We start from the raw sequence: 14711 nt of genomic DNA, 5'->3' as shown, positions 1-14711 counted from the left end.
GCAGTGTTTCACAATGACACTCACTTCACTTTCAGGTTCTGGGGTTGCAGCACCTGCATGACTCCTACAGAATGGAGGACCCTCAGTGTGTGTGTGTGTGTGTGTGTGTGTGTTCTCGACTCGGACACTAGGTGTCACCATTCCTACAGGTGATGTTCACAATCAGCCCAGGCTGGACCATCTGTTGCATCATCTTTAAATAAATGTAATTATATGATATTATTCCAATAAAGCATAATTAAACGAGGCTGTGTGCAAGTGGTCAGTGATGATGGAGAACACAAAGTAATTATCGTGCATTTGAACTTTATTATCTATTATTATTTAATGAATAATATTAATTTTGCTCCGAGCCGCGTGTAACCTGGTGTAGATGAGAGAGAGAGAGAGAGAGAGAGGAGGTTCTAGGTTCTGTGCGCTATGACGCGCCATGACGCGCCATGAAGCGCATTGTGGCCGCTGGGAGGGAACCTGCAGAATAAAAAGTCCAGCAGAGTTTCGACTGGCGTCCGTCGGTAGATGAACAGAATTCTTCTTCTTCTTCTTCTTTTTGTCATATATAATATTTTGCGTGATGCGGACGGGACTTTTGCGGAAAGTGTGAAGAATAAAATATTAAAAACGTGTTGAGGATTTTTTTTTAACCAGTCCTGCTCTCAGGTGAGTTCTAGAGGAACATTTCCATTTAAAACCGTTCCTTCTGAGCAGCTTGTTAGGAAAATGGAGATGAAATCTGAGTTATCTGAGGGATAATAATAATATGAATAATAAGCGGTGAGTTCGTGGACTCAGGATGGTTTCGGAGTTTATTTTCTGGCTGAAGGTTGGGAAGTGGAAGCCCAGTTCTCCCCTGTCTGTTCTCCTCTCCACGTTCTCACCGCTGGCTGAATGATTGACAGAGTGCTGCGCCCAGCGGTTAATGCCCTGCAGAGGTCAGGAACCTGCTGGAGATTTTCCGTCTGTTCTCTCCCGCAGGGTTCGGTTCTGATGGCCGCGTTCCGAGTCCAGCTGCTGCTGCTGCTGCTGCTGCTGCTGTGGACGGCGTCGGGGGGTGCCGCTCCGCCAGGCTGCGGTTCTCAGGTGGATTCGCTCTACTTTAACCTCTGCAGCCTGTCTTCGGTCTGGGGCGTCGTGGTGGAGGCCTTCGCCGCGGCAGGCGTGATCAGCTCCGTCGTTCTCCTCATTGTTCTGCTCTTCAGTCTGCCGTTCATCACGGACAAGAAGCGCTGGAGCTCCGTGGGTCTGCAGCTGGGCTTCCTGGTGTCCGTGTTGGGCCTCTTCTCCCTGACCTTCGCCTTCATTGTGGGGAAGGACTTCTCCACCTGCACCTCGCGGCGGTTCCTGTTCGGCGTGCTGTTCGCCGGCTGCTTCTCCTGCCTGCTGATGCAGAGCGTGCGGCTGAACGTGCTGGTGAGGAGCAGCAGTGGCCCGCGGGGCTGGGTGCTGGGCCTGGGAGCCCTGGGGCTCTGGTTGGTGGAGGTGGTCATCAACAGCGAGTGGCTGATCATCACCATGGTGCGGTACCCGGTCAACACTACCGACGGTCCAACAGGCGTGCCGGGTCCGGTGCCCTGCAACTTCGCCAACCAGGACTTCGCCATGGCCCTCATCTACGTGATGAACCTGCTGCTGGCCGTCACGCTGGCGTCTCTGGCCACCATGGGCGGGAAGCACAAGATCTGGCGCCGGGACGGAGCCTTCATCCTGGTCACTAGCCTGCTGTCTGTGGGAATCTGGGTGGCGTGGATCACCATGTATGTCCATGGTAACGCCAGGACCGGAGGTCCAGCGTGGGACGACCCCACGCTCGCCATAGCGCTGGTGTCCAACGCGTGGGTCCTCCTCCTGCTCCATGCCATCCCAGAGCTGTGTGCCATCGCCGATGAGGGTGAGGGCGAGGCCGGGTACGGGGAGGAGCTCTACCCCAGCCGCGGAGTTGGATACGAGACCATCTTGAAAGAGCAGAGCTCCCACAACATCTTCATGGAGAACAAGGCCTTCTCACTGGACGAGCCCAACTCAGGTACAAAAACATCTCACCACATAACCATGAGCATAAAATATGTGAATCGCATTACATAATCCGCATGGCGGCTTCCCGTGCTGGAGTGATGGAACCCACCGGTTCTCCCAGTTTCCCTCCCTGGGCGCGGACGTCTTTGTTCCAGTATCTGTAGGTGGTTGGTGGGAACGGCACTGCTGCTTTATTACAGTTGACTTTGTGGTCTGAAGCACGATAAAAGCGCCTGTTTGAACAGGATGAAATGGATTTTCAGCTTTAAATGCCCCTCCAAACACAAACAGGTCCGTTTAACCTGAGGAACGTCACAGTAGAACGTACAGCCCTGGAGCTCCAGTAAAAGACCACGATTTACAGCATTTACCAGACGTCCTAGTTACAGGGACAGTCTCCCCAGGGATAAATGTCTTGCTCAGGGTCTTTGACCTGGGTCTTCTGGTTCATAAGTGAGTGTGTTACCTACTAGGCTACTACCACCCCACTTTCAGTACCCCACCGCCCTTACAATCAGTAGTTACAGGGACAGTCCCCCCCTGGAGACACTCAGGGTTAAGTGTCCTGCTCAGGGACACGATGGTAGTAAGTGGGGTTTGAACCTGGGTCTTCTGTTACCCGCTAGGCTACTACCCCCCACTATACTACCTACTTTATTTTATTTAGCAGACGCTTTTATCCAAAGCGACTTCCAGGAGGACGATACCAGCAATTCTCGTGGTTGTGCTCATGTTGAGTAGATGTGTTGATGCTCCTCGGTTTTAGATGGACGAACATTGGTAGAACATTCTGGGTCGTGTGTGTTTTAATGAGTAAATGACGAGGTGGTGACTGCTCTGTTAATGATTGACCCCCCGCCGCCCCCCACCTGCTCAACTCTCCCACTTAAACCTGTTTGCTTTGTTGCTCTCGGTATCCGTGGGAACGGGGGCGTGTCTGCCGCGTTGTTTCGGGATTCGTGTCCTTCGGGGATGTCCGCCGCTGCGCTGTGCCTGATGGTTCCGCTGCATTTTTTTGCCAGGTCATAAACCGGTCTCGCCATACAGCGGCTACAACGGTCAGCTGCGCAGCTCCGTCTACCAACCTACAGAACTGGCGCTCATCAACAAGGGCCTGACCAACGTGAGTCACGTCCTTACGTCTGATATCAAAATGGATATAGATGCTCTATGTCATTTATTGACCTCTGACCTCCACAGGTGACCGACCTGTCGTACGACATTCCGCGAGCCTCGGTCACCCCACAGGTGACCCCCCAGGCGACCCCCCAGGCCCAGAGCGGACGCAGTAGCCCTTCGCTCCTGCAGGCCAACAGTGTAGGTGCAGAGTTTCCGGGACGGACCAATCAGAATCAGCAGATACCTATTCCATCACTGCTTCAGTTCTGAATGGTCTCTTTCTGTCCGTCTCTCTCGGTTCTGTCCTTCAGTCTCCTTCACGTCTTCTCTGATGACAATATCTGATTTCCTTTCCTGTATTGGCCCATCCAGACTGTCCAGCGGGTGGGGACTTGACAGCAATAAACTGGAACAATGCAGCTCTATTAACAGAGAAACTCTGACATCCAAATTACTCCTGATTTATTAAATCTCAGATCTTGTTTTCTTCTTTTTCGTCCTCCAGGGCAATGGTCTGCACAGGAAACCCAACTGGTAACGTCCCGATGTTGGAACCTGCATCCACACTTCTAGTTCTTCTATGCAAATGATCTTTTCTTGTTGCTGCTGCTCTGCTGCTGGACTTTTTTCGTCAGGGACTTTGTCATTACAACACGGATGAAACCTAGGAAACCAGCAACATCTACACATCTACTCAACATGTGCACAACATTTACACCTTCTACAACACTTCTACAACACTCAACAAGAAATCTACACAACATCTACACCTACATAATGTGGTAATAGCCTAGTGGGTAAGACACTCGCCTGCGAACCAGAAGACCCGGGTTCAAATCCCACTTACTACCATCGTGTCCCTGAGCAAGACACTTAACCTTAAGTTGCTCCAGGGAGACTGTCCCTGTAAATACTGATTGTAAGTCGCTCTGGATAAGGGCGTCTGATAAATGCTGTAAATGTACATAATGCAATCATCAACATCTACAACCTACCCACGGTGGTGGGGCAGTGGTGGCCTAGTGGATTCACCAACGTGCCTCTGAGGTCCCCTTGATGAAGGTACCGTCCCCACACACTGCTCTCCGGGCGCCTGTCATGGTGTCCACTGCTCACTAAACTGTGTGCACCGTGTGCTGTGCTGCTGTGTATCACAATGTGTATCACTTCACTTACTAACAAGCTGCCTACAACATCTACAAGATCTACGGGCTGAAACCGTGTCCAGACACCTGACACCCCTGATCAGAAACACGGACGTCTCTACCGCAGTATTCCGCCCACTGCCACGCCCACTGCCACGCCCACACCTTGTCCCTCAGGTGTGGAGATCCATTAAAGACTTCTGTTCTGTTTGATCACATGGGAAATGTACACATTTATATAGAAACTTGTTGTCTATTCTTTGTGTTCTAAATGTTCATTTATTTAATAAAATAAAAACTATTTTGTAATCAACCTCCACATTTCCGTTCTTCTGTGAATCATAAGACGATAAAACTCATACACCCTGGAAAAGGAGATGAATTCTTTCTGTGGTCGTCAACATCTGTGTGATTTATGCAGCTGTAATTCAGAATTAATCACATTCCTCACATCGTGTTGCTGTGGGTGCCGACATGTTCACCGCCAGTCCCCACCCACCACAACAACCATGACGTCACTTCCTGTGGAGCAGCTCACGTTGTGTGTGTTGCTGTGTATTGAATCGTGTGTGTGTGTGTGTGTGTTAATGACACGATTGCGCAGGTTGGCCACTTCCAGTCTGAACTGCGGTGAAGCTCCCAGTAGATGAGCGATGGAAAGTGCTTGATGGCAGTTAGAGGAGGTTTCACATGCGCTGTGAATTCTGGGTAATGGCATGGAGGTGGAACACGGTTGAGAATAATGAGGCGTCCCTGGAGATGCCGCGCTGTCCCTCTCCTGTCTTAATTGGCGTCTTCTGCTGCCGCCTGCAGCTTGTTTTCCTTGTTTCCTGGACCAGGGTCTCTATGGACAAAGTGTGTGTTGATTCAGGGGCCGAATCAACACACCAAACACACACACACAGCTGATGAGGGAACCACAAAACCAGACCAAGAGCGCGGAGCACCATGATGCACCTGTTGGATGGATTATGGAGATGGGTGGAGGAGAACGTGCAGCCACAGCTGGTCCAGGATGAGAGGCTGAACAGGCCTCCCTTTGTGTGGTCTGCAGCACCCGGGCGCTGTGGACTCAGCTGCTGGTGAATAATCTTATCATGTTCTGCCCAGTAAAAACTCTTGAGCTCAGGGCCCATAAATGCAGAGATTGCTGCGTGACTCCATCTTTATTGACGGAGGTGATGTTATGGTGCTGGTGGATGTTGATTCTGCAGGTGGAATCTCAGAAGATAAGGACGCAGACGTCCCACAAATCCCCGTGCGTGTCCCTCCATGGCTGGCCCTATCGGGGAGATACTGCAGGAATGTGGAACAAAGGAACATTCCGCGTTCTGCGCTGTCCCACAAAATTCCAGACAGGAGCTGGCGTTTCCATGGGAACGGGTAGAAGTGAAACCCAATCTGGCCTGCGCCAGGGGTGTGTGCAGACAGACAGGCCAGTGTGTGAGACAGAAACACACACACACACACACACACACACACAATTCATCAGCTTTACTGCTCAATTCAGACATTTACAGAAAAGTTCATTCACGAAGTAACATCCAGTGACAATGATGCGGCCAAAAAGACGCTCCCTACCGATGACACACGACACGCAGGTGAGGTGACGTGGGGCTGAAGATAACATCCTGATAACATTCGCATGACCGCCACGCCTTCCTGACATGATATCCAACCATCATTCCATAAATCCATCAAATTACAGCAGGGAGTGGTGGGATTTTAAATAGAACCGATCAGAGTACAGCAAGAAACTCTTTTATAAGAGTATAAAGTATTCAAAATAACCTGACGACATGAAGGAAGATATGTTTAGCTGCTTTCCTGTATGACCAGTGGTCCATTTTAATTTTAGATATTTTATTGAACATGACTGTGCTGATCTTTTTACATCTCGTGAATTAGTATAAAATACACAATATAAAAATGAAAGGATAATGGTGGAGGCCCAGTGGGTTAGACACTAATCTCTGAACCAGAAGAGCATGAAGTCCCACTGACTACCATCGTGTCCCTGAGCAAGACACTTAACCCAGGGGGACTGTCCCTGTCACTACTGATTGTAAGTCACCACTGCTGTGCTCACCAATATACAAATGATGAATGAATGTGAGGAAAGAAAAAACAAAAAATCAAACATTATGGTTAATAAACCATGTTAGGATGTGTAATTTCCTATATTTTATTCCATATTGAACATGAGGGCGAGTTGCGCTGCAGGTCTGACCTCTAGCGGCCGCTGCGGCTCCTGCAGACCAGTATTTAAAATCTGTCATTTACCTTTATGACAGCAGCTATCGAATAAATTATTTTGTTAAATTGTTCTTTAAAACACACGTAGCCTTGTTTATAATGTGGATGTGATCATTATTTTTCTATCAACCAGGAATCGTGCGGGAAAAAGTAGCCCCGCCCTGAACTTTTTTTATATTGTTATTGGACGTTTCTCCCGTCTGTCATGCAACGTCACGCCCTTGAGTCATGTGACTCCCAACATGGCCGCTGCCTTGTCGTTCAACGGGACGCCGTCCGCCCTGCAGAAGGTTATTATATTATATTATATTGTACTGTAGTTTGATTTTGATATAAAAGTGCTGTTTGATAGTAAAACGGGGATTAGTGCGTCGAGTAAATGGCTGCGGGCTCATTTTGCTCGGCTGTTTGGATGCTCTTGACAGCTTGTACTTAGTCATACTATTACAGCAGTTAACTCCACACCCAGATCCCTGGATCTTCTTTCCCAGCAACTGTACCTGCAACCATGCATCTGTAAAATTGTGCTGAAAAGCTCCCTGCTGTGTTGCAGTTCTGCCTCCTGCGCCTGACCCAGCTGGGAAGGAAGGCCTGGACCCGGGAGCTGCGCTCTCCGCCTGGAGAAGAACCGGCCTCCACCGGCACCCCAGCCGCAGAGGACCTTCCCCCGCCACCTCCCACCTCCTGCTGCATGAGCAGCTGTCACAACTGCGTCTGGATCCAACATGCTGAGCAGCTGCTGAAGTTCTACCAAGATGGCGGCGAAAAGGCCCTTGCTGCCATCGAAGAGAACGTACACGATGAGAACCTTAAAACATTCCTCAAGATGGAAATCAGACTGAAGAAGAAGCTGTGACTATGTCTGTGGAAAGCGTATCGGTTAATAGCGGTTGGATGAGAACCTCGATCACCCATGACCCTGAAACTGGATCGCCAGGTTTCGTTTTGGCAGACCAGGAACATTCCTCCAGAGGTGCAGGTTTGGAGGCTCTCAGCCACAACAGGTGCCACCGGGATAAGGTCATTAATGTTCTTCATGTCACCTGGAGTGGGTCATAATGTTATAGCTGATCTGTGAATCAGTGTTATTGAGAATCATCACTTGACTATTCACTCCGTGATCATCTCTATGTCTTCAGAGTGGCACGTTACTGGTGTGTGTGTGTGTGTGTGTGTTTTTATGTACAGTTTGTATTTATGTGTGTATGATGCTGAACTGGTTATGAAATTATGTAGATTTCTCCTTTATGATAATTTTCAGGGTGAAGTTCTAATAAAATCTGTATTTATTGTTTTAAACTGTGATTAGTAGATCTTTTTTGAAGATCTCATCAGGAGTCGCCTGTATAAACCGCGGCACAAAGTATCGGCTCATACCACGTTATTACCATAATCCACCCTCAAGCTCTGGTTTGCGTCAATGTTCGCAGACGCATCTAAACTCGTTAATCCTGGAAACGTGAGCAGCAGCGTGCAGCTGAGAGTCTGGATTCATGGCATCCATGCACCTCAGGCCACTGCTGGGTTTTCACTTAGAGACGATGTTGCCATCGCAACATGGGAGGAACGTTCAATTCATCCTATTGTTCAAGTTCTCTCAGACCTTCAGACCCTGCTGTAGATCCTCCTCTGAACTTGGTGGCCCTGCTGTGGTTCCCTTGATGACAGTGACCCTGATCTCTTTAGTTGTGGGTCAGCATCTGTGGCCAGAGAGTGATGGTGGGATTACAGATGAGGCAGGTGACCACTGGGCTCTGACGTGTTGAAAAAGCTTCTGCTCCCGTGAGCCAGGTGTGGATGTTCTCTTCACTGAGCAGGGTGGTTCATCTATGATCATCACAGGATGAGTTTACACCCAGCCTGAGGAGATTCCTCCCCCCTCCCCCCTTCTGTGTTACTTGTTTTCGAATCTCGTTCACATTCATGTTCGTTATTTATGTCCATTTAAATTAGTGAGCAAGTGAGTTCCAGACCCCATCATACGATCCACCATTCTATAACAAACCTGCTGGATCTAGGTGGAACCCTGCATTAAAGTGTGTATAAGACATACAGCTCCAGCCATCGGGGTCGTCAGGTCTCCTCTGCTGTCCTTTCCTCAACCAGACCGTGGTCTTTGAAAGTGAAGTGAAACTGATTCATTGTCACTTGTGACACACCACAACTCAGCACTCAGGGAAATGTGCCGTGGGCAAGCATGAAAGGCAGTTTGTGTGGATGGTCCATTGTTCATTGTTAATTTGTGTTTTTAAAAGGAAACAACGCTGGTGTTTTTATACTAATGTAACATGTTTCAGGAAGAAAAACTCTCCTGGGATGAAGGGGGTGAACTGGAAGTGTTCGGGGGTCTTCCCTGGTTTGGATTTTCCTAGTTGTGAGGTGTCAGTTCAGTGTGTGCGAATTTACTACTACAGTGTATGCTACTGTATTATTGTTTTTAATTACCATATACAGTACAGGCCAAAAGTTTGGACACCTTCTCATTCAATGCGTTTTCTTTATCTTCATGACCATTTACGTTGGTAGATTCTCACTGAAGGCATCAAAACTATGAATGAACACATGTGGAGTTATGGATTTAACAAAAAGTGGAGACCTGACCTCCACAGTCACCGGACCTGAACCCAATCCAGATGGTTTGGGGTGAGCTGGACCAACAAGTGCTAAACACCTCTGGGAACTCCTTCAAGACTGTTGGAGAAGCATTTCAGGTGACGACCTCTTGAAGCTCATCGAGAGAATGCCAAGAGTGTGTAAAGCAGTAATCAGAGCAAAGAAACTAGAATATAAAACATGTTATTTCACTTATTTCACCTTTTTTTGTTAAGTACAGAACTCCACATGTGTTCATTCATAGTTTTGATGTCTTCAGCATGACTCTACCAATGTAAATGGTCATGAAAATAAACAGGCCAAAAGTCTGGACACCTTCTGAAAGTGGATAAAAAAACTACCGGCTGATCCAACTTTGTTGTAATCTCCTTAAGACAAGACAAAATGAGGCTCAGTAGTGTGTGTGTGTGTGTGTGAGACCTCCACGTCCCAAGAATGCCTGGACATGGTCCTGATGAGGTGGTGGGTGGTCTACTTGAGGGATCTCCTCCCAGACCTGGACTAAAGAATCCGCCAACTTCTGGTCACTCTGTGGTGCAATGGTGAATGGAGGGAGACATGAGGTCCCAGATGTGCTCAACTGGATTCAGGTCTGGGGAACGTGTGGGTCAGTCCATAGCATCAATGCCTTAGTCTTGCAGGAACTGCTGACACACTACAGCCACATGCATTTTCTTGCATTAGGAGGAACCCAGGGCGAACTGCACCAGCATATGGTCTCACAAGGGGTCTGAGAATCTCATATTAGTACATAATGGCAGTCAGACAACCTCTGGTGAAAACATGGAGGGCTGTGTGGCACCCCCATGACCTACTGCCAAACCGGTCATGCTGGAGGATGTTGCAGGCAACAGAACATTCTCCACCACATCTCCAGACTCTATCACGTCTGTCACATGTGCTCAGTGTGATCCTGCTTTCATTTGTGAAGAATACAATGGCAAATTATCCAACCATGGTGTTCTCTGGCAAATGCCAAACGTGCTGCACGTTGTTGGGCTGTAAGCACAACCCCCACCTGCGGATGTTGGGCCCTCATACCACCCTCAGGAGTCTGTTTCTGAGTGTTACTGGCCTGTCTTCTGGTAGCACATCCATGCTCTGGACACTATGCTCGCACTGATGTGCCATCCTGGATGAGCTGCACTACCTGAGCCACTTGTGTGGGTTTTTGATTTTGTCTCATGCTATCACTACAGTGAAAGCATCGCTAGCATTCAAAAGTGACCAAGACAACAGCTAGAAAGCACAGGAATGGAGAAGTGGTCTGTGGTCACCACCTGCAGGACCACGCCTTTATTGGGGATGTCTTGCTAATTGCCTATGTAAAAAGAGCGTGGTAGAGAGAGAACTGAGTGTAGAAAAACTCTTTCTCCCTCCACACAAAAGCACTGTATTCAAACCACTCCAACTTGATGTTACCTGGCAGAAAGAGGCATGGCACAATAGAGGTTAAAAAATGAACAGTTTCTAATTTATTAACACCAGTAAATAATTATTGCAGTTTCATGTGAATATTGTATGTAAAAAAAGTACCAAGGTTACAGAGAAAATAAAAATGAGAAGAAAGAGTAAAGGGAGAGAGAGAGATAAAGAGGCAGAGCCATGAGAAAAAATGAGATGATAGAGCAGGCTCGAAAACCGGAGAATCCGGTTTTGATGGAAAGACAGCTTGAAAAGAAAAGTCCCTTCCCCACATGTGAACAGATCTTTATACCCCTGGCCTACAGGAAGTTGTCACTGGCCTACAGGAAGTTGTCACAGACCAATCAGAACCTGTTGTTTCTGATGTTATGCCCCCGGTGCCTCCCATCTGGGGAAGACAACCTCACACGTTTGGCTCGGGGGAGGCCGACAAAAGGCCGTCCAACAAAAGGCATGTAAAACAGAAGTGTTGAATCTTCATGCACAACAATTGGCACAGGAATGTCACATTTCTTCTTGCAGACGGCCGCTATGCAAAGCAAAAGCATGGGCCTGCGACGCCCCATCTTACACCTATAATTTACACCTGTTGTCTATTCCATTTGTTCCATGTTTACAACAGCTTTGTTGATGGATAAGTAGATCTGAAAAAAATTGAAGTTGTTATGCACCTGCGTGAAACAATACAGTTGCTTATAACTCCAAAATTCCATAAAATGAGTACAGATCACGTGGCAAATCTTGAAAAGAAGCTGGATGATGCAACATTGTATGTTCATTATGGACGTCCAGATGGTGGATTTTTCCATCTGTCAGAGTGGAAGGAACTGCTCTGGGGTGGCGAGTTGCATAACGGACAGGGGAATGGTGCTCTGGAAACTTACAGATGTATGAAGAGTTTTCAGCCCAATCTTAATACCTTCATGTCCTTTCCAGAATGACGAACTGAGACATTACAGATCATTAGTCTGAAAATACTTCAGCTTGCATTGATTATTTCTGTTTATGATCATCAGAGGTGACACCAAATGATTTATTCAGCCTATCAGGACACTCCTGCAACATGCATGTGAATTTAAAACGCTGTGTTTTCTCAGCTCCTGGATTTGACCTTTCTGGGTCTCCTGGTGGATCAGGGACAGGAGGTGACTCCGCCCTAATCTGCTGAGGAGCTAGAGGGTATAAGAAGACCCTGAACGTCCCACGTCTCCCAGAGCAAGCCCAGCGTAGACATCAGCACCTGCGCAACGCTGACAGCGACACCGCCACTCACCTGGACTGACAGTGAGTACCACCACACCGAGGCTTTGGGTTCTAGAACTTGGGGGTCTCTTGATTAGTAGAGGTGTGCAGCTGTGGTCTGCATGAAATTTAAGTATTTCACAGGAAACTAAAAAATCCGTCAGCTTTGGTGGAGGACCCCCTTGAATATCGTAGGTTGGGTTGGTCTAAAGTAGTTCTAGATAAAATAGAGGGTCTGATTGACTGTTGAAAAATTCTCATGGCAAAGGATGAGCATCTTTTCACAAGTTTCCCATGGAGCCACGGGCTCCTGATCTGGGTGTCGCTCAGGATGAGAGCAGTTTTGCAGCCTCAGCATGTCTTCTCCATTGCCCTTGGTTTAATGGGATTAGCCCAAGAGCAGATTGGCCATATCAGACAGGACGGCCCGAATTAATTTGATCCCCGGATTACAGACATAAGTGGGTTGTCCGGGCAGGTGTGCTCTGGTGTGTTTGTACTTCTCCGCCCTCACCTTTAAGAAGATTATGGCTCTGGTTTGATTAGATTGAGGTGATACCTGTGACCCATGGCGCTGGTCCTTCTCTTCACAGCATCACACGATTTAAGAAGGAGTGAAACGCTCACCTGAACAACCATAATGAACTTGGAACCACCCAAACTGGAGATCAAGTCCGCCACCCGCGTCACTGGTGGCCCTGCGACGCCACGCAAGGGACCCCCCAAGTTCAAGCAGAGGCAGACCCGGCAGTTCAAAAGCAAGCCCCCCAAGAAGGGCATCCAGGGGTGAGTGACAGGGCGAGTTCTCGCACAAGGTCGCACAAGGTTGTCAGAACACCACACATCTTCATGTGCTGTGTCTCTTCTGTCCTGCAGCTTTGGAGATGACATCCCAGGCATGGAAGGGTTAGGCACAGGTGAGGTTCTTTTTAAAAATTTAATCAAACTGTAGACATGAGCAGCACAATAAGAAATAGAATTTAAAAAATGCTTCAAACAGTACAGTATAAAAAGTACACTATACAAACAAAATGTATGTGTATATATGTACAGAGTGGATATATATACACATATTGCACTATGGTGTATTAATGTATGTGTGAGATCAGAAGGAAAATGTGGAACTGGTTCTGCTCTGCAGATATCACCGTCATCTGCCCTTGGGAAGCCTTTAACCACTTGGAGCTGCATGAGCTGGCCCAGTATGGCATCATCTGAACCCGCCTGGTCTCTCCATCCAAACCGTCTGCCTCGTCCCTCGCCATGGGCTTAGACACGAACAAACCCATTTGTACTTCACTGAACACACACTGAACACAAAAACATAAAAATGGAAAAACTGAAAAAATTCATAAAAAAGTCCTTTCTGACTGTCTGCTCCAGACTAGGATTCTGTAGAAAAGCCCCCCAGCTGATATCCCATCATCCCTTCCCTCACAGGCGTCCTCCTCTTTCTTCTGTCCTTCACTCTTTCATCAGGAACTGAACATGAAACCTACGCAAGAAAAGCAGCCTCAGAAATGAGTTTAAAGTCACGTGACCCGTGAAATGCTTGGCTTCTCATTTCACGCGCCTCAACTCTCCCGCCATCATCCATCTGCGCCGAGTTGTAATGAAAAAGATCTGTAGTCCTGTAGAGAGCTGCTCTCTTTTCCACCCCCTTTCCATTTAGTCTAGAACCCAGAGTCTGACCTGGGGCCGCTGGGTGGGCGTGGTCTCGTCATTGTCCTGCTTCGGTGACATTTCATGTACTGGTGTCACTAGAACACCTCTCCTCTCCACACTCGCTGTCTCCTGTTCTCCTCATAGCATCACAGACACACCTGATGTCCAATAAGTCCTCATCCTTCACCGTTTCTGGCTACTGGAGCAAAAGCTTGAAATCTCTACAGGATTAGATAAGAAAATAAATCAATAAAAAATGAAAAATTTTAAGCACGAGTGGCTTGTTGTTGAAAAGACAATAATGTATTAATATGAGGTCCAGTCATTCACTTGATATAAAGAACTTATCTGGAGAATTCCTCCATATTTTAACAAGGTGGGGATGAACAATGGTCTCAAGTACAAGTACAATTTACTGAATAAAGATCAAGCCAGGTTTACACACACACTCATACACACACACAAACACACACATTTAACAATGCAGCAGAGCAAGGTGACTGCCAAAAGCAGCAGAATAAAAACCACACAGAATGAGTTTCATTAGACACACATTTATATTCACAGCATTTATCAGACGCCCTTATCCAGAGTGACTTACAATCAGTAGTTACAGGGGACAGTCTCCCTGGAGCAACTTAGGGTTAAGTGTCTTGCTCAGGGACACAATGGTAGTAAGTGGGATTCAAACCCGGGTCTTCTGGTTCATAGGCAAGTGTGTTACCCACTAGGCTACTACACACAACTGTTGGGTGTTGTGTGTAGTAGGCTAGTGGGTGGTTGTAGCCTAGTGGGTCAGAATACTCTTTTTTCAGTAATGCAATTCAATTTAACCCAATTAATATAGTACAAGTACCAAGTAGAACAGACAAACTTCTTATTTTAGTCGACCCCATTTCTTATTATATTTATGACATTTATTTTGCCAACTGCCGTTTTCTTCACAATTAAATTATATATTTAATAGCTAGAACATATTTAGTCAAACAAAAATTTGTTGACCAAAACAGCACTACACACCACACTGATCAGTTTATACAACTACTTGTTAATTTCATGGCGTGAATAAAAGTCGGTGTTCATCATTTTATCAGTTGGGAAAGTGAGGGATTCGGAATGTTAAATGAATGGTTAATTTTAGCTTCATAATGAAGTTGGTCGCCTGTAAGCAGTGTGGCCCTGATTCCTTAATACTTTACTTTAATTTACTTTACTTTATTTTGCAGACGCTTT

The 14711-nt window shown here is 47.2% G+C and overlaps 3 protein-coding genes across 3 annotated transcripts; all 3 read left to right on the top strand.

Annotated features, from left to right (window-relative positions):
- Positions 1–446: 446 nt before the first annotated feature.
- Positions 447–4590, top strand: gprc5c (G protein-coupled receptor, class C, group 5, member C). The gene is made up of 5 exons (XM_028969002.1): positions 447–660; positions 976–2023; positions 3036–3136; positions 3214–3330; positions 3638–4590. The coding sequence occupies exons 2-5, from the start codon at positions 988–990 to the stop codon at positions 3668–3670; spliced, it is 1287 nt and encodes a 428-aa protein (XP_028824835.1). The 5' UTR covers positions 447–660; positions 976–987; the 3' UTR covers positions 3671–4590.
- Positions 4591–6768: 2178 nt separating this feature from the next.
- oxld1 (oxidoreductase-like domain containing 1) lies at positions 6769–7832 on the top strand. Its single transcript, XM_028969012.1, has 2 exons — positions 6769–6823; positions 7087–7832. The coding sequence occupies exons 1-2, from the start codon at positions 6776–6778 to the stop codon at positions 7387–7389; spliced, it is 351 nt and encodes a 116-aa protein (XP_028824845.1). The 5' UTR covers positions 6769–6775; the 3' UTR covers positions 7390–7832.
- A 3880-nt stretch (positions 7833–11712) lies between these two features.
- On the top strand, positions 11713–13748 carry pde6gb (phosphodiesterase 6G, cGMP-specific, rod, gamma, paralog b). The gene is made up of 4 exons (XM_028969013.1): positions 11713–11855; positions 12407–12599; positions 12690–12730; positions 12955–13748. The coding sequence occupies exons 2-4, from the start codon at positions 12454–12456 to the stop codon at positions 13029–13031; spliced, it is 264 nt and encodes an 87-aa protein (XP_028824846.1). The 5' UTR covers positions 11713–11855; positions 12407–12453; the 3' UTR covers positions 13032–13748.
- Positions 13749–14711: the final 963 nt, after the last annotated feature.

This window comes from Denticeps clupeoides, unplaced genomic scaffold, assembly GCF_900700375.1.
Source record: "Denticeps clupeoides unplaced genomic scaffold, fDenClu1.1, whole genome shotgun sequence".
In the NCBI taxonomy this organism is placed as follows: domain Eukaryota; kingdom Metazoa; phylum Chordata; class Actinopteri; order Clupeiformes; family Denticipitidae; genus Denticeps; species Denticeps clupeoides.
This window is presented reverse-complemented; position numbering and strand designations above follow the sequence as displayed.

Coding starts and splice junctions, on each gene's coding strand:
- pde6gb (XM_028969013.1), top strand. CDS start 12,454: ATGAACTTGGAACCACCCAAACTGGAGATCAAGTCCGCCACCCGCGTC. Junction 12,600..12,689: donor CCCAAGAAGGGCATCCAGGG/GTGAGTGACAGG, acceptor TCTGTCCTGCAG/CTTTGGAGATGACATCCCAG. Junction 12,731..12,954: donor CATGGAAGGGTTAGGCACAG/GTGAGGTTCTTT, acceptor TCTGCTCTGCAG/ATATCACCGTCATCTGCCCT.
- oxld1 (XM_028969012.1), top strand. CDS start 6,776: ATGGCCGCTGCCTTGTCGTTCAACGGGACGCCGTCCGCCCTGCAGAAG. Junction 6,824..7,086: donor CGCCGTCCGCCCTGCAGAAG/GTTATTATATTA, acceptor GCTGTGTTGCAG/TTCTGCCTCCTGCGCCTGAC.
- gprc5c (XM_028969002.1), top strand. CDS start 988: ATGGCCGCGTTCCGAGTCCAGCTGCTGCTGCTGCTGCTGCTGCTGCTG. Junction 2,024..3,035: donor ACTGGACGAGCCCAACTCAG/GTACAAAAACAT, acceptor TTTTTTTGCCAG/GTCATAAACCGGTCTCGCCA. Junction 3,137..3,213: donor TCAACAAGGGCCTGACCAAC/GTGAGTCACGTC, acceptor TGACCTCCACAG/GTGACCGACCTGTCGTACGA.